The sequence below is a fragment of the Erinaceus europaeus genome, chromosome 2, assembly GCF_950295315.1.
Source record: "Erinaceus europaeus chromosome 2, mEriEur2.1, whole genome shotgun sequence".
Taxonomy (NCBI): Eukaryota; Metazoa; Chordata; class Mammalia; order Eulipotyphla; family Erinaceidae; genus Erinaceus; species Erinaceus europaeus.
The window spans coordinates 99,670,115-99,695,172 of NC_080163.1; the positions used below are offsets into that span (position 1 = coordinate 99,670,115).

General features: G+C 38.2%; 2 protein-coding genes across 3 annotated transcripts in view; one reads left to right on the forward strand and one right to left on the reverse strand.

Moving 5' to 3' along the window:
- ASB5 (ankyrin repeat and SOCS box containing 5) overlaps positions 1–7,899 on the reverse strand; it is a 120,066-nt gene extending 112,167 nt beyond the window's left edge. For both annotated transcript variants that reach the window (XM_060184551.1, XM_060184545.1), the window contains exon 1: positions 7,725–7,899. The gene's annotated coding sequence lies outside the window, so the exon portion shown is untranslated. The remainder of the gene's footprint in view (positions 1–7,724) is intronic.
- On the forward strand, positions 7,217–21,841 carry SPCS3 (signal peptidase complex subunit 3). Its single transcript, XM_007528265.3, has 5 exons — positions 7,217–7,489; positions 9,372–9,445; positions 13,275–13,351; positions 19,099–19,214; positions 19,891–21,841. The coding sequence occupies exons 1-5, from the start codon at positions 7,347–7,349 to the stop codon at positions 20,021–20,023; spliced, it is 543 nt and encodes a 180-aa protein (XP_007528327.1). The 5' UTR covers positions 7,217–7,346; the 3' UTR covers positions 20,024–21,841.
- The last annotated feature ends 3,217 nt before the right edge of the window (positions 21,842–25,058 follow it).

Sequence of the window (25,058 nt, forward strand, 5' to 3'; positions counted from 1 at the left end):
AATGGAGTGGCTTGGTATTGGCCAAAGAGACCATAATTAACTGAGCCAGTCTCTTGCCCTTATCCAGCTTTTATAGCCCTCTCTTCATCAGATGACCTTAGACTTTCTCCCAGTTGTTAAAGCATTGAGTGTCATTTGTTGTATCCAAACCAGTATTAGGTTTATGGGGTCTAGCCTCAAGTTAGGGAGGAAATAGACTTAGGATTTTAGTGTGGTCTTAGTTAAATTTTACTTGTTTTATGATTTTAATAAAAGATGTCATAGGAACAATAATTGTCCTTTAGTTGTTATGTATATTTTTGCCAGTATATCTCTTGGCCAATTGTATACAGTGTTTCCTCTAAAGATTATCAAGGGGTGACAATAATGCTGATGCCATTAGAGGAGATATATCTTACTTTCTTTGGTGTAGTTAGTTGAATAGAGTGCTGAAGGGAAGTGAAGTAGGGAGTATGTGATGAGGATGACTAGGCCTACATAGTAAAAACTTGACTAGATAATTTATGATGCCTTCTATAGGCCTTGCTACTTGCTTGCTGTATGTATTGTCTAAATTTAATCACAGAGGACTACTAGGCACTTTTACTTTGAAGCATATAGTTGTCCCTAACTTGTAGATATGTGTATACATGAACCCAGTCCCATAAGCCCTAGCCTATATCTAAGGTCTATAACTTTGTTAAGAAAGTGTACCATTTTAAATGGAACTAGGTAGACCCATGTGTTAGGACAGGCCTCACCAGAATATTGGAGTTGGAAGGTTGACATCTCAGGCTTGGCATCTGTTACAATCTGAAGCAAAAAGGCAGTGGCAGCATAATGTAGCATGGTGGCATTGGTTGCATTGATTTAGTTGAGGTAGCAGAGGCAATAAAACAGGGTAAGGAATCAAGAGGAGAGGCATCCAGAAATACAAGCAAAGTTCCAGAGGTTCCAGGATTGGGAGAAATACAGATTTTGAAGAGAACAGGGAAGGTTCCTTGAAGTATTATGGGTTTAAGAAGGGAATAATAGATTATTATAACCAAGTTACTTGGGAACTTGGTTTACTTTGAAAATCCTACCATTAGCATTTACTGTACCATATTTGACTTCACCATGATTTATGTCATTTAATGCTATGTACAAATAACTGTATCTTAGATACTGACAGGATCAATTGATTTTCTACTGTCTAACATTGTAAGTAAGTTAGTATTTGAAAATATGTTATCTAAAAAATGCTTTAACAATTTAATCTCAGTGTCAGAATTCAGTTAGTTTATAAATTTGAAACATTAAGTGCTTAGACTAATTGAATAGTCAGACGTAAATCTTGGCAGTTAAAGAACTTGAGATATCCAACCTATTTTTTTTCCTGACATATTGAAAAATGATTTATAGGACTATAAATTAAAAGGAGTATAACTTAAAACCATCCCCACCACTGAAGATCTGTCCCTACTTTTTACCACTCTACAGTGAACCTGATAGTCCACTATTCCCCACCAGAGTCTTTTACTTTGGTGCAAACTCGAAAGCCAGTTCTAGTTCTGCTTTGGGTTTCCCTTTCCGTTCTTATTTTTCAACTTCTATTTTTAAGTAGGATCATCTAGCTTATCTCACTCAACATAACTCCTTCAAGCGCCATCCGAAGAATGGATGGGCTGAAGAAAGTGGATTCATTATTCTTAATTGCTGAGTAGTATTCCATTGTATATATATATCACAACTTTCTCAGCTACTCATTGTAGTTAGACACCTGGGTTGATTCCAGATTTTGGCTATTACAAATTGTGCTGCTATGAACATATGTACTAGGACTTCTCTCCGTATTGTAGCACTCTCATTTAATGTTGGGGTGACAACTAAAAACACACATATACCAAGGCATTTGCCCTACAAGGTGAATTATCATCTTGCACACTTTCAGAAGGCAGAACTGATAAAGATGAGAGGAGACAAACAACTTTGATATTGGAGACATATATAATATTAGAGGTTTTAAAACATCTCTTACAATCCAAGAAAACAAGATAGGGCTGGGGAAATAGCATAATGGTAGCACATCAGATGTCCATGCCTGAGGTTCAGAAATCCTAGGTTTGATCCCCAGATACCACTACATGTCAGCACTGCTTAGTGTTCTAGTACCTCTCTCTCTCATTAAAATAGAATGGTTTAATGGGAGTTGGGTGGTAGCGCAGCGGGTTAAGCGCAGTGGCGCAAAGCGCAAGGACCTGCGTAAGGATCCTGGTTCGAGCCCCCCGGCTCCCCACCTGCAGGGGAGTCGCTTCACAGGTGGTGAAGCAGGTCTGCAGGTGTCTATCTTTCTCTCCCCCTCTCTGTCTTCCCCTCCTCTCTCCATTTCTCTCTGTCCTATCCAACTACAACAACATCAATATCAACAATAATAACTACAACAGTAAAACAAGGGCAACAAAAGGGAAAACAAATAAATATTTTTAAAAAATGGAATTGGAGTATTACACCAAAGTAAAAGACTCTGGGGTGGGGAGAATACAGGTCCAAAAAAAAAAAAATAGAATAGCTTAATATTAAAAAAAAATAGAGGACCAAGATAACAAAATATTAATAATAATGATATGTATTTGCATATATATATATATATATATATGAAAATATGTATACCATTAATAGACTACACCTCAAGTGCACATTGCATTGTTATTAAAGTGGCAATTTAGGCTTCAAACAAGACTTTAATAAAAACAAAAAATAGAAATGATAAAAACACCCTCCCTGTAGGAAATCAAACCAGATATTAATTCAAAATAATCAAAATTAAAGAAAAATTTTCTTCCTGAAAATTACACACAGACACACTTGCACAAATATATCTTTACTAAAAGGAGAAATTCAAAATTTAAACATAACATGTCACAGAAATTTTAGATTAGAGCTAAATAACATAACAATGAGCCAAAGAAAAATGGAATGAAAAAATATTATTGGCTAAACAAGACAGTTCACCTAAGAGGATGCTTGCTTTGCCACATGAGCAGCCTAGGCTCAAGCCCAGACCCCACTACACTGAAAATAACAACAGTAGTAAGAATATTAAATGATGGATAGGAGGGACTTGAGGGGCAGGGGATATTCATATTCAGTCAGTAAGATAAAACAGGGAGGGGGGGATTATGTGATCACCTCTAACAGTATAGGAATTGCATTTGAAAATTTAGTGCTTGTTCACATTTAAAAGTATCTTTTCAGTAATATAGGAATTGATGGGTATGTCCTTAATGTCAATATTATACATTTGTATATATATATATATATATATATATATATATATATATACACACACACATAGATACTATAGATTGTATACACACGTATTTTAAACACACTTTATGTTCCAAAGCCAGTATCTTATTGGAGAAATCGAAGAAACTCTCTTGCTAAAGTCAGAAACAAGTAAATGACTCCCAGTCCTTCTAACATTGTTTAACATAATAAAATGTGTAGAAATTCTAAAATCTACGAGTGCCACCTCAACATGCTTCAGCTCAGACTGCGTCAAGACTTCAGGTGTAGAATGACAACCTTTCAGCTTCATTACACGGGTGAGTCCTTTCCTTTCATAGTATTCTCTAATTCCATCCCAGGTGGTTCACTTCCTAACGAAGTCCCAAAACCTAGATATAGACCAGGTTCCATGAGAGAGAGCATATGTTCACACGTATCCATAAAGTAGGGCAAATATATACCTGAAAGCAGTAGTACCCTAGAGTTTGCAGTGAGTACCCCCCCACCCCCCATCACCACTTCATCTCCACTATTCCAACCTCTGGGTCCATGATTCTTCAACAATTTGTTTGGCTTTGTATGTTAACTCTCTTTTCCAGCCACCAGGTTCCAGATGCCATCAGGATGCCGGCCAGGTTTCCCTGGACTGAAGACCCCACCAATGCGTCCTGGAGCTCTGCTTCCCCAGAGACTCACCCTACTAGGGAAAGAGAGAGGCAGACTGGGAGTATGGACCGACCAGTCAACGCCCATGTTCAGCAGGGAAGCAATTACAGTAGCCAGACCTTCTACCTTCTACAACCCACAATGACCCTGGGTCCATGTTCCCAGAGGGATAGAGAATGGGAAAGCTATTGGGGAGGGGAGGGGATATGGAGATTGGGTGGTGGGAATTAAGTGGAATTGTACCCCCCCATCCTATGATTTCTGTTAATATCTCCTTTCTTAAATAAATAAAAGAAATTCTAAAATATATTTAGAGAAAAACAACAGGATAATTTCCTACTCAACCCATTCAGTTTCTTTTGTGGATTTATATGCATTTCTGCCCTGACCAGCAGGGCAGTGAACAGGGACTAGGAACCTAAAAGACCTGGAATGATAGGGACATGAGACACGAAAGAACGACAGCAAGACAAGTTTCTGATCAAGCTGCAAAATTTTATTGTGTTCACAGGCATTATAAGGCTTTGGGGAAGGAGAGGGAATCCTGGAGGGGGAGGAGGGGGAGCAAACTTCAAAGCGGAATATTCCTTGCAACAAACAATGGCTGAAACCATGTTTATTACCACAACTGTGTGTTGACTCACTTGATTACTGATAAATGGTTTACCTGAGGGGAAATGGCCTGCCCAGGGGGGAATTAACACTTGTCTGGAGGGATTCCATTGTTTCAAAGCTTATCATCTATCAAGCAGAGAAATGGCTCCTGGCATATTTCTGACAATTTCAGTTATTCAGATTCAGAGCCATGGTGTCAAAATGTTAATTTGTTAAAATACTTATCATAATGTTGCCTGCACAATCTACTTTCTTCCATATTTTGCAGGCTAGTTTCTATTTAAGCAGTGGCTAAATCATGCAGATTTTATCTCTGAAATGTACCTCATATCCACCCTCCAATTTTCTTCCCACTGTTGTCATATTCAGTCACTTGTTCTCTTCATACAAATTATAAATGGCTGCCAGTTTAATGATTTATTTAAATAGACACATTTTTATTATTTATTTATTTATTTGGGTAGAGACAGAGAAATCGAGAGGGGATCATGAAGATAGAGAGGGAGAGAGACAGAGAGATACCTGTAGCCCTGCTTCATCTCTTGTGAAGCTTTGCCCCTGGGGGTTGGGGGCCTTTAACCTGCATCCTTGTGCACTGTAGCATGTGCACTCAACCAGGTGATCCACCATATGGCCCTATGATTCATTTTTTTAAACCAGAGCATTGCTTAGCTCTGGCTTAACCTAGAGATTCAATCTAGGACCTTGAGGCTTCAGGCATGAATTTTGCATGTTGTGTCTATAACCATTATGCTATGTCCTGGTACTATGCTAGTCCTTTTAAATAAGTAATTTCCTGTAATACAAAGACTTCTTGGTCTGGTTGTCTGTGATGTGTCTTTAATTTATCTTTCCAGTCTTATTTCTAATCCCTTATGCTTACATTTTTTAATTGGGCCAGATCACTGGGTATTTGCTAGACATACCTGCAACACAATGACCATTGGAACACTATCTGTAACTATAGGCATATTTTCCTCAAATGATTACATAATAAGAATATCTAATACATATGGATTAGATACTGTTAAATATTTTACATATACTGCTTTGTTCCACATCATAACAGATATGATTTCTCTTGTGAAGTTCACAGAACTCCCTCAACTTTCATGGTATTTATATCTCATGTTTCATGTTTCTTTGTCATCATTTCATTGACTCAACTAGATTATAAGCTTCATGATGGTAAAAATAACTATATCTCTGAATTATTTGTAATAAAGTAAGTGTTCAGTAAATATTTACTCTATTGACTAAACTGTGTTGGAAGATGGAAACTTAGGTTTGCAACTCAACTAAGGATCTCTTAGTTTGTCCATTTTTCATTAATTAACTATTCCATTTGAAACTTTGTCTTATTTGTCCTTTACAACTGAAATCTGAAACTGTACAAACACATGGTATTTATTTAGTAGCAATTCCAACTATAGGGCTATATGTAAAGTAACTGATAATGAATAATGTAAAGAAGCAAGGGTTTAGCACTAGACATTAGCCATCATTAGAGCTAGATTATCACTTTCTTATTTGTAGTTATCTGTTTTAGGTGAGGTGTTTTTTAATATATATGTGTTTGTATATAAATGCATCTTTGTACATATTTATATGTATGCATATGTGCATGTATATGCAAACATGCATTTCATCAGAGTACTGGATTCTATATTCATAATCATAATAAAACCCTAGCTGTGAAAGGATCAAAGGTACCGGCAGGGATTGGCACAGTCTGAACTGTGAACTTTTTTTTTGAACCCCCAAAAAACCCCAATCACTCAGGGCTACTATATTGATGATTCATTTAAATTATTATACATTTTGCTCTCTAGAAATTCCATTGCCAGATGTGTTTTATCTTAAGAAACCATGAATTCATCTTTTTTTTTCTTTACCAGAGCACTGCTCAGCTCTGGCTTATGGTGGTGCAGGGGATTGAACCTGGGACTTTGGAGCCTCAGGCATGAGAGTCTCTTTGCATAGCCATTATGCTATCTACCCCTGGCCCTGAATTTATCTTTTAGTTAATGGAATACCATGCTGAAATGCGAACATTTAGAATTGCAAGCATCAATCCTTATGTTCTCAACAGTTTTAGCTGTTAGTTTAAGGTAAACCATTAATAGGAACTTGATTAAGGTTGGACAAGGAAAATAAAGGCAGGGTGTTGGGACAGCTGACAGCTTTTAAAGTACCAGGGCGGCCTCTTTTTTCCTGCTCCTCACTTCCTAAGGAAAAAAAAATCCTGAAAAACCTAAAGTTCTAACTGATCAGGTTCACAAAGGCAAACATCAAGCATTTTGCAAAGTACTGCTTTCAAACATGACAAGACTGGACACATTCCAAACTACTACCTTGCCTTGCCTTGCTGGAGGTTTTAAGCAACATTAACGGATGAACAACTCTGTAGTCCCAGCCAACCTGACTGAGGTAGCTAAAAATGACCACGGAGGAAGCGCGCTTTCTCAGAGCCTTAAGGTTGGAGGGGGTTGGAAGCCCTGAGACTGCCCTTCCAAAACGAAGCCCCGCCCAGCCCACTGCTGACTGGTCAGGGCGCCAGAGAGGCCCCGCCCCCAAGATCCGCATCTCCCAATCGGCAAGGCCCCGCCCAGTCAGTGGGTGTGTCCCGAGAGGCGGGGGCGCGCGCGCCGGCGTCCAAGGACCGGAAAGGAGGTGGGGCCGGTCCTGGGCGCGCCCCCGGAAGGCGCGCACCCCGAGGCGGCGCGGATCGCTGGGAACCGGTCCGCCAGCTGAAACAGATCCGGGGTGCGCGTGTGGAGAGAGCCCACAGGACTCGCGGGGAGACCGTCGCGATGAACACGGTGCTGTCGCGGGCGAACTCATTGTTCGCCTTCTCGCTCAGCGTGATGGCGGCGCTCACCTTCGGCTGCTTCATCACCACTGCCTTCAAAGACAGGAGTGTCCCGGTGCGACTGCACGTCTCCCGGATCATGTTGTGAGTGCGGGCGGCGGCGCGCAGCTCGGCTAGCGGGATGGACGCCCGGACCGGACAGGACAAGACCGGACCGGGGTGGGTGGGTGAACCGCAGAGTGTGAGGGCCCCGAAGGCAGCGCCGCGTGCCGGGCCGGGCGGAGAGGCGCTGCCCCCGACCCCCCCTACCCCCCGCGGTCTCCCTTCCCCCGGCTGAGCGGCCCCCGCGCATCCCCGGGGGCGGACGTCCTGGGTGGACCTGGCGGGCGGACGGGCAGGCTCTCCCACACCTGCGCCGTGGATTCTGCTCCGTCCGTCGCTATTCCCGGGCTTTGCTTGATCAGTGGTGATGTCGAGTGTTGGTCGGGTCAGCGCCTCCGCTTCCTTCCTGTTCCTCACTTCCCCCCGCCCCGCGCCCGGCCAATGGGGGAGCCACACAACAGCACAGCGGGCGCGGGCTCCTCCCGCCCCGCCCGGCCGCTGCCGCTTCTTCCCCTGTTGGGCACGCGCGCGGGCGTCAGCTGCGGCTGCTGTGTCCTCGCCGAGCTGAATATGCGCCCGCCCGCTTGAGGTCCCCTCTCCAGCTCCTGCCCTTGCCGCCCTCCCTGAACACTGGCAGCTGCTTGCAAGTTGGCAAAAGATTGTGAGGAGGCGCCCCTGGCACATCTTAGCTTTCTGATACAGCGTGTTTTTTTTGTTTTTTGATTTTTTAAAGCCAGCCACTGATAAGATTTTTGCAAGTGTCAAAAATGAAATTGCAGAGTGACACTGTTAATACTGTCATTTCTCAGTGACCTTTGCCCCCTCCATCATTTTTACTAGCACTTTTTTCCGCTTTGATATGGAGCGTTTTTCTTTCTTCCTTCTAGTGCTCCTGAATTTCGCTATTCTGTCTTGCAACAAGTTCACTTAGGCTACAAGCCTAGTGTTTGTTTATATATTGTATGTCTTTGCAAGGCTCCTCAACAAACAAGGTATAGATTAGCTCTACCCTGCTTGGGGGAAGGGGTCAAATTGATGTTTGATACTAGTTTTTTAGATTTGGGTAGAGAAGGTGGAAAACAGCGTTGCCACCATCTGTTCTGTGAGGGCTTAGGAGAGCTGGATGCTTGGAAAACAACTGCTAGCTATTGTTTATTTGGAACAAGTTTCTTAATCATTCTGGGCCATAGAATTTTCACTTTGTTTGAAATGGAAGTAAGACCTAACTTATAGGACTATTTGAGATAATTGGAGAAAGCATGCCACCCAGAAAGAAGCATACTAAACTCACTAAATGGCAGTTACCATTTTATCTTGATATTTTTAAAGTTATTTTTAAAAGTTATTTATTGATGTCGTCGTTGTTAGATAGGACAGAGAGAAACGGAGAGAGGAGGGGAAGACAGAGCCGGAGAGAAAGACAGACACCTATAGACCTGCTTCACTGCCTGTGAAGCTATGCTCCTGCATGTGGGGAACTAGGGGCTGGAATCTTTATGCTGGTGCTTGAGCTTCGTGCCACTTGTGCTTATATCTCTGGACTCCCTTATCTTAGGTTTTCATACCACCTTGTAGTCCTGTCAACTCTCTATTGCAGTCATATGTTACTTTCCTTGTAAATGGTCTAAATTGCTTGGCAGCAAATAGTTACGATTTCTTGAAGCAACTTTTATCTCCCCTTGGGTTTTGTTAGGCTTCTTATAAGCAATAGGAAAGTAGCTGAAGGTGTATTTTTATATTAGACTAGAATGTTTCACATTTATTTATAAGTTTATCTAATTTTTATGTATTTATTTGTGGGCTGTTATTTCACCTGTCTATACAAATCAAATCATGACTTTTCATTTATGACCTTAAAAGAATGATATGAATATTGTATGCTGCCATATTTGAAGGATGATACAATTTTTATATTTACTTCCAGAAAAAACGTAGAAGATTTCACTGGGCCTAGAGAAAGAAGTGATCTGGGATTCATTACATTTGATGTAACAGCTGATATCCTTTAAGAAAGTATTTTATTACCTACTGTTATTTGTAATGTGTATATGTTCAGGGATTTTGGACACAATCAGTATGACTGTCCACCCACTGAATTAATCAAACATTGTGAATGTATACATCTGTGTTTTATTAGTAAAATAGTGTGGATATCTTCTTGAATCTTTTTTCCCCTCTCGGTTGAAAAAAGAGGGCTGGCTCTTTCATGTTCCGTTTCATCTTTATGGTGTGATTTTTCATTCAGGTAGAAAGATTAAAAAGAGCAAGAAAAGGAAAGACAGTATAACATGATGCTTATAGTGCCAGGGCTCAAACTTGGGCTGTGAGCTTGGCAAAGGCACTCACTCAAGATTTTACAGGACTTTTCTCCAGCCTTCTTCTGCCTGTATGGGCCTTGTGCCTTGTAACATGTTTGTGCTACTGGTACATCACCACTTGGCCTCTATAATTTTTTTTAAACTTCTATAAAAACATTGACTTTTTTTTTATAAAGTTTTTTTTTTCCTCTTTTGTTGCCCTTGTTTTTCATTGCTGTTGGAGTTGTTGTTATTGATATCATTGTTAGGTAGAACAGGAGAAATGGAGAGAAGAGGGGAAGGCAGAGAGGAGGACAGAAAGATAGACACCTGCAGATCTGCTTCACCACCTGTGAAGCGACTCCCTTGCAGGTGGGGAGCTGGGGGCTCGAACCGGGATCCTTATGCAGGTCCTTGTGCTTTGTACCACCTGCGCTTAACCCGCTGCGCTACCATACAACTCCCTTTAAAGTGTTTTTTTTTTTTTTAATTGACATTTTTAAGAGTTACTTTAAATGCAGTGATTTAAAATTTTTTCTCATGAGTTTCCATTTTTTGACAACTGCCTATCATTTTAGCTAGCTTAGTTGTCTTTTAGGGTTATAGATTACTATTTTGGCTGTTCTTTTCCCTTGCTACCTCTAGCCTGCTTTCTTTTGCCTTTTTAAGACTTCAGGACTAAAGCTTGTTAGAGAACTTTTGAACTTGTATAATATAGTTAGCTGTCTGAATAGTTGAAGGAAATTATGAATGAGTTTAGTTCATATGCCTTTGTTACCAGGGTATTACTTTTTAAAAAATATTTATTCCCTTTTGTTAACCTTGTTGTTTTATTGTTGTAGTTACTTATTGTTGTTGATATCTTCAATGTTGGATAAGACAGAGACAAATGGAGAAAGGAGGGGAAGAGAGAAGGGAAGAGAAAGACAAGGCACCTGCAGACCTGCTTCACCGCTTGTGAATCGACTCTCCTGCAGGTGGGGAGCCGGGGGCTCCAACCAGATCCTTACACTGGTCCTTGCACTTTGCACCACCTGCGCTTAACCCACTGCGCTACCGCCCGCCCAGCTTATTACTTTTAACTTTTTTTTTTTAATTATTGGATGTAGAAGTAAACAGGAAATTAGTTCTGTAGGCACTTATTACTTCTAAAGTCTTAGAGAGAGAAACAGAAAGAAACTAGAGCACTGAAGCTTCCTTCAATGCATTGGGAACTGGATCCTACTCTGGGTTGTGCACATGCCAAAACAGGCCCACTATCCAAGTGATCTGTTTTGCCCTCCATATATATAGGTATTTTTTAAAGAATTAGAGCACATTAAAAAAGTACTATGCTAAACTTTGTTTTTATGATTGTTAAACTTTTTTTGAAATATTTTATTTATTATTGGGAAGAGACAGAAGTTGAGAGGAAAGGGAAGATAGACACCTACAGCCCTGCTTTACCACTAGTGAAGCTTTCCCCTTGCAGTGTGGATCAGGGGCTTGAACCTGGGTCCTTGGTCACTGTAATGTGTGCACTTAATCAGGTGCTGCACTGCCTGGCCCCTGCTTTCATGTTTTTTGTTTTTTTTGTTGTTGCCTTCAGGAGACCCCGACATTCAGGGTTATTGCTGGGGCTTGGTGCCTGCACTACAGATCCACTGCTCCTGGAGGCCATTTTTTTCCCCCATTTTTGTTGCCCTTGTTGTTGCTGTTGTTGTTGTATAAGACAGAGAGAAATTGAGAGAGGAGGTGAAGACAGAGAGGGGCAGAGAAAGATAGACACCTGCAGACCTGCTTAACCACTTGTGAAGCGATTCCTTTGCAGGTCGGAAGCCAGGGGCTTAAATTGGGATCCATGAGCCAGTCCTTGCACTTCATCCCGTGTGTGCTTAGCCCACTGCGCTACCGCCTAAACCTTGTTTTTATGTTTTCATTTAATTTTTTTGAAATTTGCATTAGTAAATTTTGTTCTAGTGTGAAAGTGTTAACTGTATCTAGAGGTTGTGGGGGTTTGGTGCTGGCACTAGGACTCCACTGCTCCTGGTGGCCATTTTTTTCTTTATATTTTTTTATTGTGTGGGACAAAGATAAATTGAGAGGGCAGGTGACACCTTCAGATCTACTTCAGTGCTCATGAGGCATTGTCCCTGCAGGTTGGAACTGGGGGTTTGAACCTGGGTCAGTGTGCATGGTAGGTAACGTGTACTTAACCTGGTGCTCCACCACTTGGCCCCTTTAGAAAATTTCTTGATATTTCAACTAATATTCTTAATTTCACAATTTCTGGGTTATTCACTTTTTTCATGATATTGCCCCCAGACTGTCCCTGTTTATACAAGTTATCCTGTGCATCTCAAGTCAAAAGAAGTGATTTTTTTTAAGTGGCTATTTATTACATATCAAAAAACAATGTAATGAACACATTGTAGTCAGTATGTAAAGCCATATGAAATGACTTGGTGGGGAGTAGGGTGGTATCGCAGCAGGTTAAGCTCACGTGGCGCAAAGTGCAAGGACCAATGTAAGGATCCCCGTTCGAGCCCTTGGCTCCCCACCTGCAAGGGGAGTCGCTTCACAAGTGGTGAAGCAGGTCTGCAGGTGTCTCTCTTTCTCTCCTCTCTGTCTTCCCCTCCTTTCTCCATTTCTCTCTGTCCTATCCAACGATACAGACAACAATAATAACTACAGTAATAAAACAAAAAGGGAATAAATAAATAAGTAAATATTATTCAAAAAATAAAATAAATAAAATGACTTGGCAATTCACATTTCAAAGCATTAACTCTTATGCTTTTCTCAGTGATACCAGTCTTATAAGTTAATGTGACTGCTGACTCCCCCTGCTCCCCCCCCCATATTTTGGAAAGAAATGAAACAAAATTAATGTTCAGCTGCTTATTTTTACTAAAGCATTTTGCAGACTGAGATATTTTAATTCTTATTGGCATGTATCTAAAAACACCATGTACAATTTATTATACTTGGCTTAATTACATGAGTCTAATTTATATTTCATATCAGTAAATTTAAATTGTAATGAATAATGTAGAATACTAGTGGAATCCTGTGGGTTTTAATTATTGAACTGAATTTTGTATTTTATTTATTTATTTTTTTTTACTTATTTATTTTTGTGAGACCTAGAGAGAGTGAGAGACCAGAACAGAGCTAGTTCTGGCTTATGGTGGTGCTTGGTATTAAAGGGCGGGACCTTGGGGCCTCAGGTATACTAACTGTGCTGTGAAAGTTGAGCTATTTTCTCTATATTTATTATTATTATTCAAAATATCTCAGCTAGTAATACTTAGGGGAGGAGGAGGAGGGAAGGATATTGACAATGTCAAACTAATAATCTTTTTGCCTTGGAATTAATTTAAATGTCTTTTGCACATTTGTATTAAACCAGTGACTTAGTATGTTGCTGAACCACCTTTCTTTTTTTCCCTCAGTCTCAGTATTACTATGGATAATGGATAATTTAAAAATAAGAGTCAGTGAAAAGTTATATGCTGCTTTATGATTTCTAGACTCCTTAATTTGTTTACATCTAGAGAATATATTTGATTGGAATGTCAAGCAGTTGTTTCTTTATTTATCAGCAGAATATTCCACAAAAAATAACGTAAGTATGCATTATTTATACTATCAATAGATGCATTTTAATAACTATTTAAACCTCATTTTATGAAATAAAACTAATTTTATACTTATGGACTTCATAGGAAAAGATTAACTATTGGATAGGTGACTCCTTTGGTAACCTCCCCCCTCCTCCCTTTTTAATTTCTCCAGACTGTTCCTATACCTGTATAGCCTGGTAGCTTCTAGAATGAGTTGTGTGCACTTAGTATATAAATAACACAGTTAAGTGTTACTGTTTCTTTCCTGAAAATATGAGAAAAGTTACTGATATTCCAGTTTTGTTCAGCTTTTCACTTGTTAGGGTAGATTGGCAACTTTCATACCCCTTACATGCCAAACTAAGAAAAAAAAGTCTGTTTATCTTTTTATTGAGGGTTTTTTTTTGTTGTTGTTTTTTTTAAAGATTGGATAGGACAGAGAGAAATTGAGAGGAGAGGGGGATAGTGAGAAAGAGAGAAAGACACCTGTAGGCCTTCCTCACCACTTGTGAAGCATGCCCTTTGGAGCTGAAGAACGGGAATCTGGGACCTTGTGCATGGGAACCTGTGCACCCCAAAAGTCTGTTCTCAATTTCAAGTAAAAGGGAGGGAAAAGTTAAGCCTTTCTAAGATGTGCTATGGACTGATGTTAATACACATACTCACCCCTTAAGGCAGATCATCACATACTTCCTGTAGCGTACATACATACTCAAGGGGAAGAGGAAAAATTCTGTAGAGCAAGAGATTAACTTTAGCTATATGCACTTATTGACTCAACTTCTTACAAGTATTGCAGTGTGTACTTGACATAGGAATTATTTTACCTAATTTTAAAATAATCTCCACACAATCAAGAAAGGGTCTTTCAAATACCCTGCAAAAGAATTGCTGAGGGAACATAGTCTATGATCTAAGTACATACATATAACTGGGAAATGGCACAATTGATAAACTTATTTTGTGGGGCTACTTAGCCATATTAAAAGTTTTTTGTTTTTTTTAAAGAAGTTACATAGGTCTGATATGTTGTTGCCTGAGAAAATTCAACATAAGATTATTTGAAGTACAAGTGTTTATTCACATATAATGGAATCAATTACTAATAGTATATGTGCATATGATTTTAAAATAAAGTAGCATATTCTGAAGCTGCATTCAAATAATTTTTCCCTCCTATTTATTTTTATTGTCAAGGTTTTCATTAGGATATTTGTGCCTGCACAATTTCACCACTCTAAGACTTTCTTTTGTAGATAGAGGGGAGGAGAGACACCCTAACACTGTTTCTTTGTTTTTTGTTTTTCTTTTTCCCCTTTGTGTGGTACTAGGGACTCAGACCTGGAGTTCTGTATATGGTAAAGTGTGCTTTTTACCTCTCTTGGATCTCCAAGTAATTTGTGATTAAAAACCTTTGGAAGGTTGGTACATATCATGCCTTCTTACCTGACTCACCAGAGGTTCAAGATTCAGTCCCTGACACCATGAGCCAGAGATGAGCAATGCTCTAGTTTTCAAATAATAGAGAAGGAAATTAAAAGCCAGACTTTGGAGACTCCATCCAGTGGTAAAGTCTGAAAGGATCTTGGTGAACTTAATCGTAGGAAAAGAAGAGGTAGTATTCTCTTTTTCCACAGCTATGTCTAGAGAAGTTGGTGACAAGATATTTGAATAAATAAAATTTGTGACCAGTGCTACTTACAATTCTCCTTTTCTAGATAATGTTTCAAAAACTGTAAATAGAACTAATTTTTAATCTCTGAGATTGTATTAAAATACATCTACTTATGTATTTTAATACAATATAAAACCTGTTTTGATAGTCTTATTAAACCATTTGTGTGACTAATTAGTTAATATCTCTTATTGAGAAATGTATGTCTTTGTTTTAGGCCTCTGTGAAATTCAGCAATTTGAGCACTTAGTTTAAATCATAGTCTATGTGAAGTTTTCTAATTAAAAGCTGTTAAAAGCTATTTGTGCTAGACCAGCAAGATAGCTCCCCTTAGGAAAATGTCTGCTTTGCCATGGGTGCAATCCAGATTCAGTGTGGGCCACCACTGCACTGGGAGAAGCTTCTGTGCTTTGATGTTTCATCCATTGTCTGTCTTTGTCCTTATCTGTATCTGAAAAAGTTGGCTCATAGTGGTTGAAGTACTACTAAAAAAAAGTATTTGGGAGTGGGGTGGTTCTTCTTCTTCTAGCGGTTGCCCATCTTCCGTAGCCAGTCAACAGGTCAGGTTGAAAGCTGTCAGGAGCTGCTTGTTGCTGGCTTTGAAAGTGACTGGGATCCATGTGGATTCAGTCGGCTAGGAAGGATTGTCAGTTTCCCCAATGAATGGGTACTCACGGGATGCACCACGAGAAGGTCGATCCAATGCATCCCAGTCGGGTGGTAACGCAGCTGATTAAGTGCACGTGGTGCAAAGCACAAGGACCAGCATAAGGATCCGGGTTAGAGCCCCTGGCTCCCCACCTGCAGTGGAGTCGCTTCACAAGTGGTGAAACAGGTCTGCAGGTGTCTTATCTTTCTCTCCCCCTCTCTGTCTTCCCCTCCTCTTTCTATTTCTCTCTGTCCTAACCAACAATGATGATGACATCAATAATAATAATGACTACAGCAATAAAACAAGGGCGACAAAAGGGAATAAATATTTTTTAAAAAAGTATTTGTGATTGAAACTTACTCTAGTCTATATTGGAGCGTTTGTTGCTGATAGTGTAAGGGTTAAGATATTTATATATTAGTAAAATGGAAAATTTATGAGGTTGTAAAAGCATAAAGTGATTCTGATAACTGAATGAAAATAAAGAGAAATCTAGAGTTTAAATATGCTTATGTTCTTACCTGTGTTATCTTAATTTTGCTATCAGTATAATCTTAATTTGTAGTTAGACATTAATTTACTTTTGTATTTTATTCATTTTCAAGAGATAACAGATTAATCACCTGTATCAAATATGCTTTGATTAGTTAATTGGTTTTTTTTTTTTAGCAATTTAATTCATTCTACATGTTTTTTGAACATGTCTCTTTTTTTAGGTAATAGTATGCTTTTTATTTTAAAAAAACAGTAACAAAATAATTTACTCCTTATCTCATAGACATGTACCATTTCTTCAAAGCACTTATTATTGAAGTGTTATTATCTGAGTGTTTTTAGATTTATTAATTACCTCATTTATCTAGAAAGTAAACTCTTTCAGTTTTCTAATTTTATTTATAAAAAGGAAACACTGACAAAACCATAGGATAAGAGAGGTACAACTCCACACAATTCCCACCACCAGAACTCCATATCCCATCCTTTCCCTTGATAGCTTTCCTATTCTTTTTTTTTTTTTTTTTGCCTGCATGGTTATTGCCCGGGCTCCGTGCCTGCACTATGAATCCACGAATGCTCCTGGAGGCCATTTTTTCCCTTTTGTTATCCTGGTTGTTTTACCATTGTTGTGGTTATTATTATCGTTGTTATTGATGTCGTTGTTTTTGGATAGGACAGAGAGAAATGGAGAGAGGAGGGGAAGACAGACACCTGCAGACCTGCTTCAGGGCCTGTGAAGCGACTCCCCTGCAGGTGGGGAGCCGGGGGCTCCAACCCGGATCTTTACGCCGGTCCTTGCGCTTTGCTCCATGTGTGCTTAATCCACTGCGCTACCGCCTGATCCCCAGCTTTCCTATTCTTTAACCCTCTGGGAGTATGGACCCAAGGTCATTGTGGGATGCACAAGGTTGAAGGTCTGGCTTCTGTAATTGCTTCCCGGATGAACATGGGCCAACACAGGTCATTCCATACTCCTAGCCTGGCCTCTCTCTTTCCCTAGTGGGGCGGGGTTCTGGGGAATTAAAGCTCTAGAACACATTGGTTGTCTGTCCAGGGAAGTCCGATTGGCATCTGGAACCTGGTGGCAGAAAAGAGGGTTAACATATAAAGCCAAACAAGTTGTTGACTAATAATGAACCTAAAGGCTGGAAGAGTGCAGATGAAGAGTGGGGGGGGGGGTGACTCCGCTTTATAGATAGCTAGTGGGCATGTTTTAGTTATATTCCAAAGGGCCTGTGCCTATACTGGTTTTTTTTTGTTGTTGTTGTTGTTTTCCCTTGAGCCTGAAATCTGATATGCAGGGTGATCCAAGTTATTGTCTGGGGAGATGATGTCATGGCTGGAAAAAGGACCAGAAAGCTGGATCAGGGGAAAGAGTAGCTCCCAAATATGGGAAAAGTATATAAATATTGTTGACTGTAAACCCCATCTATTTGATGTTATCTGAACATGTCTCATATCAGTATTTTGTTATGCATGGCACTGGATTTTAATTCTTGTTAAGAATCAACAAAATGTTAGAACAAATAAAAGTTTGTTCTCAAAATAAGGATACAACCGGACACATGTATTTATATAAATCTCAACAAATTATCCAGATACATCAGGCAACTTTTTGCTATACTGAGTGATATTCATAATTCTGGGTTATGTCAGCATAACTAGTAATTTAATAGTTTGCTTTTTGACAGATCATTGCTTTGGTGAGTGAATAAATATACATAAGAAGACATTAAACGTTGGCATATCTTTGATTCTGTGATTTTTCAATCTTAATGTTTCTCTTTAATGTCAGGGTTCCAAGGTGAAGAAGTGAAGTCTTTTAGAAATAACTAATGCATATTTTCTTTTAACTAGTAATCACCACACCACACACTGAGCAAATGACCTCACATACTGTGGGTGATTACTTAGTAAGAATAAATCTCTTGGGATTTAGTAGCCATCATGAATGTATTTTTGCTTCATCTCATGCCCCATATTTTCCAAAAGAAACTTATTCTGGGAATAGTAGCTTAAAAGAGTAACTTGCCTGATCATTAGATTCTTGCAGTGATACGACTTTCATTTAATGGGAAAAGTATTAAGAAGGCTTCATATGGTGGGGGATATAGCATAATGGTTATGCAAAGAGGCTTTCATGCCTGAGGCTCTCAAGTCCCACCATAAGCCAGAGCTGAAGGGCTGAGCAGCGCTCTGGTAAAAAACAAAAACAAACAAACAAACAAAAAAAACAAAGAAGGCTTCATATCTTTATTGTTTTCTTAGTCATTTAAAAATCTTGGCAAGGGTTGGTGAGATACCTCATCTGGGATTTGAACCATGGCACTCATAGCAACTCAGTGTTGTGTCTCTCCTTTCTGTTTCTCGGTGTCTGAAAAAGTTGTTCTGGAGTAATGAGGCCTCAGATGAGTAACAAGTAACAAAGATAAAAAAAAAAAAAAAACCTTGAGAACAGATACATTTTCAAAATCTGGCAATGGTGAGCTATATTAATAGTTTGGTATAACTGTAATTAGTTTTTTTTTTTTTCTCTCCTTTGCTATATGGAGTTAACACTGAGCATAAGTCTCACATTTTACGGGAAAAGTGACTTAACAGAATGCTCCCTTCCAGGGTTCCTTGCTGTTTCTCCGAGATGCTCTCTTTTATAGAGCCTAAATTTCTAAAATGTTTTATGTTAAACTATGTGTACCTTAAATAATACATTGTCTTGGCAAATATGTATTTATTTAGGGAAATATCTTTATTCTATTTGTCTCATTATACTGTATTTTTCATTATTTATGTACTCTTAAGGGTTTAGCAATTTTCCCAAAGTTGTATTCACTAATATAAACTATGTTTACTAGTTTCTTTTAGTTTGAAATGACAAAGATCTGTTTCTAAGGAGTTAGTTAATTAAATTTTCATTTTTGCTATAGGCCCTGAACCAAGTTGTCCTATGGGACAAGATTGTTCTGAGAGGCGATAATCCAAAACTGCTATTGAAAGATATGAAAACAAAGTATTTTTTCTTTGATGATGGAAATGGTCTCAAGTGAGTAATTGTTATTATTTGCTTAATGAAATTGAAAGGGTAGAGGAAGATTGTAGTTTTGAAATTTTAAAAAATTTTAGAGGGTTAAAAGAAAATTGAGAAATGGAAGTTTAGAGATCTGACCTGGATGACTGATGATTGTTTAGTAATGTGCTGCCACACTAATCGAAGCTATGCTTTCCTTGCAGTATGTGAGCTCTAAAACACAGTATCTGCAATCTCATGTTCTCTATGTGTTTAGGAGTGAAGCTGCAGGCTAGCTTGGTAATTGTATTTTTAGTGTCTATGTTTCATGAGTCAACACTAGGAAGGATTTCAAGATTAGCAAACTTGATTTTTCAGATGAGAATTAGTGATTTTGATTTGTTCAGACTTGGTCATCTGACTAAAGATAAACTAAGTTTTCAAATCTCTTCTGATTTCTAGCTCAAGGTTTTAATTTCTCTTTGTATTCACTGTGCCTTACTCATTTAAATGTTTTTGATAGACAGTAACTAACTGGAAGTTGAGTTTGGGATTTCTGTAAGTTTAATGTAGAAATATATACATTTCTGTTCATATGTTACAGTTTCAATTAGGTATATCTAGTTATAAAGTATAAGATAACTCACTGCTTGAATGATGATGTTTTTTTGCACTATAGATGTTAATGCTAACGTCTCATATCTTTTTATAGGGGAAACAGGAATGTTACTTTAACTCTATCTTGGAACGTAGTACCAAATGCTGGAATTCTACCTCTTGTGACAGGATCAGGACATGTATCTGTCCCATTTCCAGATACATATGAAATAACGAAGAGCTATTAAATTATTCTGAATTTTAAACAACATATTTTTATACTTAATGAATGATATCATTTATCTCTTCCCTTGCATCTTCATTTGTTTTTGGTTCTTATTTGGTTCTGGTGTTATGTGTAAACTAATATAAAAAGGCATATTCGAAGAGAAAGGTTAATGTGTAAAAATTTTTAAATTAAAAAAAAAAGATGGCCACCAATGTGGAACATTACAAGAATATAAATATGAAATAAGATTGGTAAAGCATTCTTCTTTGAAATATTCCCTGTATTTCCATCATACCTTATGGAATATAGAGTGAGCATGAAGGGTAATTAAAACTTTGAGGTGCCTGTGGAGTCATTAAGAACTATTTTATGCCTTGCCTCCATGCAAGTACACATTGACTATGACTTAGACATCATCTTCTTTAGGCTTTGTCTGAGAACTGGAAAATTCAGTATGTTTATTTGTCAGAAACTTGGTTTACAAAATAACCAAAAGAGATGGGATTTTATTCCATTTGTCTTAGGAATGCCCATAATTGTATTTTTCTTTCAGGTGACTAGCAACTTTTCTCCATTTAAATACTAAAATACCTCTATATGCTGTAATTCATTCTAACTTGTTTTAAAGTCTCTTAAGTCAACCTAATGTGTGTCTTTCAGTGCTTTCTTTAAACTTACTTCTTTGTATTAGATCTTTGTGTAATTTTGTTTAGCCTTGTCATTGAAAGTTGAAAATGTTTGCATGGGTTTACATTCCTAATTAAGTTAGTTTTGTTGCGCATGCCCTTGTGTCACTGAGTGGCAGTTACTTAATATTTTCTATAGGCCCACATTTTAGTGATTATTGGGGTGATGATATGTATTTGTAGATAAGTTTTTCCAGTTTCAAGCACTGTCACCTACTTTATTATACACTATCCTCAATCTAATGAGGTAAGTAGTGCAAATGTTAGCTCTTTGCAGATGAAGAATCTGAAACCCAGTAGTTTTTAATTGCTTCAAGGTTAGAAAGCTAGCAAGGAGTGAAGTGAAAACTTGAAATCAGATCTGATTCTCTAAGCTTATCCTTTCATCTATACCTCAGATTATTGACTAATCAGAATTCATTTAATTTTTCACTATTTTTTTTTATTACTCTGGGCACCCTTTCTATCATTCCTAGAAGAGGTTTCCCATCCTGTAGGGAAGTAACCAAATTTCAAGCTGCCAACAACTTATACAGAGGTAATATTTCAGTCTTGGGATACATTTTAATATGTCAAGACCACAAGAATCCAATTGTTTATGAAAATAATCTAGAAATTAAATGTGGAACACATGATTGAATTTATGACCATATTAACATGATTCTTTCCTACAGTGGACAGAAAACATCCTCAAAGGAAACAACCACAAGTCAATTACCCTTATAAGCAAGACCAAACACTGTCAGCAGTAAGCACAAAGGGCTAATATTTTCTAAGTGTAGTTTAAATCAATAGCTAACATTTGTTGTATTTACCTCATGAAATACATCATCATTTAATTGCATTCATCTTAGTAGCTATTTTAAGTAATTAAGTACACTTGTGTTACAAGCACCTATACATGACATTCAAAGCGACAGAAAGGTCAGGCATAGCATCATGGATACTCGACTAAGTTTGACTCTTAGCTTTCTCCTTGAATTTTTTAGGGTCTTGGGTTTCATTACCTGTAAAATAAGCTGGATCAGTTACCTTGATGTATCTTTGAGTCCACACAAGTCTATAAAATTGGTTGTCTGTTCAAATTGAACAGAAAAGCACCTTTGTAATGTGAAGACAGGAAGATGATTAAAAGACATCATTCATACTGATCTGCCTTTTTTCTTATATTTCACACATATGTTGTAACTTGTCTATTTTATACAGATACTGTACATGGAAACTTAAATATCTATAGATGGCAAAGCTTATGAATTGGACACTTCATTAAGGAAGACATGCATAGATAGATACCTGTAGTCTGGTACTGGTTAAATAGTTAATTTTCTTTCTGTGGTGAGCGGATCTGTTCATTTGATAGAAATATATATTGAAATTTACTTGAGTTACAATTTATTTAATGAATTTACCCACTTTTTTGGAGCCTCGTAAGGAAGTGAAGTAGAAAGGACTTACTGTTAGCACAACAGGTTAGTGGTTAGTTTTGTTTGTTTTGTTTTGTTTTGTTTTTAACTAGCTATGGGCAACTGCTCAGGACAAGAATGCTCCAACATGGGAATAAGAAACCTCTGTCTCAGGAACTAAATTTTGGGTGTGCATAGCTTTATTAATTTTCCATAAACTACATTAAAATTGTGTACAGGTTGATAGCCATGTCATCAACCTTTATGTCAGTATTTAAAATAAAAAAAAAACTCCTAAGGTTTTTATGAAGACTCAGGCTTTAGACTTGTAAAAATAGAAATATGATTAAAAATGTCTGAGCCCAGCAGTGACTCTGGAATAAGGGAATAATTGCAAGACACCTAAAGTAATTATTTTTCTGATTAAACCAATTTGAAAAGGTTGTGCTTACACTCGTTTTCTCTGGTCGTTTAACCTAGACAAGCATCTGTGCCAGTGATTTTTATTTCTTTGATTAATTCCACTTGGTTTCCATATGTGGAAAGAAAATGACAAAGCTTCAGATATCCCATGGAGTATAATAGGAAAGTTGATTATTTTGGGTTTCCTTTCCTGGAATTACCTTACAGCTTTTTGGTGGACTTGCCAGACAAGTAATAGTTCTAAGAGGTACACTTAAAGGTTATGATCACCCCTTCCCCTTTCTACAGCTTAATAATCTAAAGTGTTGGATCTTTGGGATATAGATTAATGGAGGTGTTATTTTATAATACTTTTGAGTTGATGTGAAAGGATTTGTGGAGAAACATAAGCTGTGAGCTTTGGTGGTAAATAAGTACCTGTTCGTTTCAGAAACTTGCCTTGCTTTTAGCAGAGAGCCTAGGTACATCAGGTGTGACTGCTAGTGGCTTACAGAAATCTGTTTCAAAAAGTTGTGTATTTTTGATGCAGTTTAGGAAACTGTTTACTTCACAGATAACAACTTCATATAAAAAAGAAATCACAAAGATAAAAAGTATGGTTGAGAATTTTCTTAATTGCAATAAATATTCAGCATTTTTTCTAATGAAAATAAATTTTGTCTGGAAGTATGCATTTTAAAAGACTTTTGGATTTATGCTTTTTATGTGAAGCTGCTGAACTAAAAGAAAATAGATGAAACTAAGTTTAGTAAACTTAAGTTTTGTTGTGGGGATTGGGGGGGGGGGTAACTGTATCTGAGATAACCTTCTCCAGAAACTGTATGCTCCTAAACTAGACTGTACGCTCTTTGAGGGCAGTCTTATGGATTCATCTTTGTAACTTCCCCAGCGCCTAGCATAGTGCCTTGCGCACAAATAGGCGTCCAATAAATAATGCTGATGAAGAAATTGTGTTTCTAGTTGACCAAACCAGTTTTGCAGTTAATACTGTCTTTGTAAAGTACTGTGATTTCCATTCTTAAACCTCCTGATGACACTGGATTTGAGTCCTCCCCCTCACCCCCTTTCAAGCCTTGTTAACCTGCCCAGCTAAGTCAAATACTGTTTTTTTAAGCTTTGGTTCCTATGACTTAAGTTCTTCCAATCCTAGGCATTTGATAATGAGAGAACCAAGAAATAGTACCTACCTGAGAAGATTACTTTGTAGCTTGCTTTAACACTAAGAGTGGTTGGGGAGATGGCGCAGTGATAAAGTATTGGACTCTCAAGCATAAGATCCCAAGTTCAGTCCCTGACAGCACTTGTGCCGGAGTGATGTCTGGTTCTTTCTTCTCCTATCTTTCTTATAAATAAATAAAACCTTTTAAAAAAAATAATAACACTAAGAAACCACAACATAAACCTGACTTAAATGAATCTCAGAATACAAAGTTAGCTTGTGATGATAAATGTACAACTGACTTCATTTGAAAATTCTGTTTATTGAGTCACTTCAACAGCTTTGACTTGATGCAAATAATAACTTACTGGACTGGTGAACCTATGGAACTGTGGGAATTCTTAGATTTTTTTTTTTAAGTTGTTAGAAGATAAAGTCTTCTGGAATGTTTACTAGTAAAACTTTTAAAAACTTTAATAAGAGACTGGGAAATCAGTTTAGAGGTGAAAGGCCTCTTAGTAACCTAACATCTTTGGGGATGGAAGTGGTAAGAAATGAGAAGGTAAGGAAGCTGTGGTGTATGTACACAGAGGAATACTACTTAGTAATTAAGATAGACAAAGTCACCTTCACATCTTGGATGGAGCATTCAAGAATCATTAAAGTGAGATAAACCAGAAAACAAAAGAATGAATATGGGATGATCTTACTCATAGGCAGACTTAAGAACAGAAGGGAGAGAGCCAGGTGGTGGCAGACTGGTTTAAGTGCACACAGTACTGTGTGCAAAAACCCAAGCAAAGACTCAGGTTCAAGCTCGTGCTCCCTACTTGGCAGCAGGGACACTTCATGCGTGGTGAAGCAAGTCTGCAGGTGTCTTTGTCTCTCCCTCTGGTATCAGTGGCTTCGTAGTGCTGGCACCAAGCACTTGTGGAAAATAAAAGGATAAGCCTTAACTGGATTTGATGTGTTACATCAAAGCAAAGGATTCCTCCTGTTAGAGGGGAGGGAGGGAATTGGAGGCTGGTGGGAAGTTGAGTTTCTGGTGAAAAGGCAACTAGGCTGGAGGTTAGTGTTTTTTGCAGACACATCATGGTGAGATGAAAATTGTGTCCATGCGTCAATAACTACTGTAAACCATTACCACCTCCCTCCACACCCCAATTAAAAGAAAAAGTGTTCACAGAACTAAAGCTCACACTGAACTTTCAGACTTAAATCTCCAAAATGTTTGGGTAGCTCTCACATTTACTTGAAAAATCTGCACGTTAGCCTAGCTGCAGTTTTCTTCTGCTTTTTAAGACTTCTCTAAATAAATGTAATACTATATGCAGAGACAGCCAGGGGGAATATTTTAACTAGGAATCAAGTTCATTTTGTGTG

Coding starts and splice junctions, on each gene's coding strand:
- SPCS3 (XM_007528265.3), top strand. CDS start 7,347: ATGAACACGGTGCTGTCGCGGGCGAACTCATTGTTCGCCTTCTCGCTC. Junction 7,490..9,371: donor CACGTCTCCCGGATCATGTT/GTGAGTGCGGGC, acceptor ATTTACTTCCAG/AAAAAACGTAGAAGATTTCA. Junction 9,446..13,274: donor TACATTTGATGTAACAGCTG/ATATCCTTTAAG, acceptor TAATTTGTTTAC/ATCTAGAGAATATATTTGAT.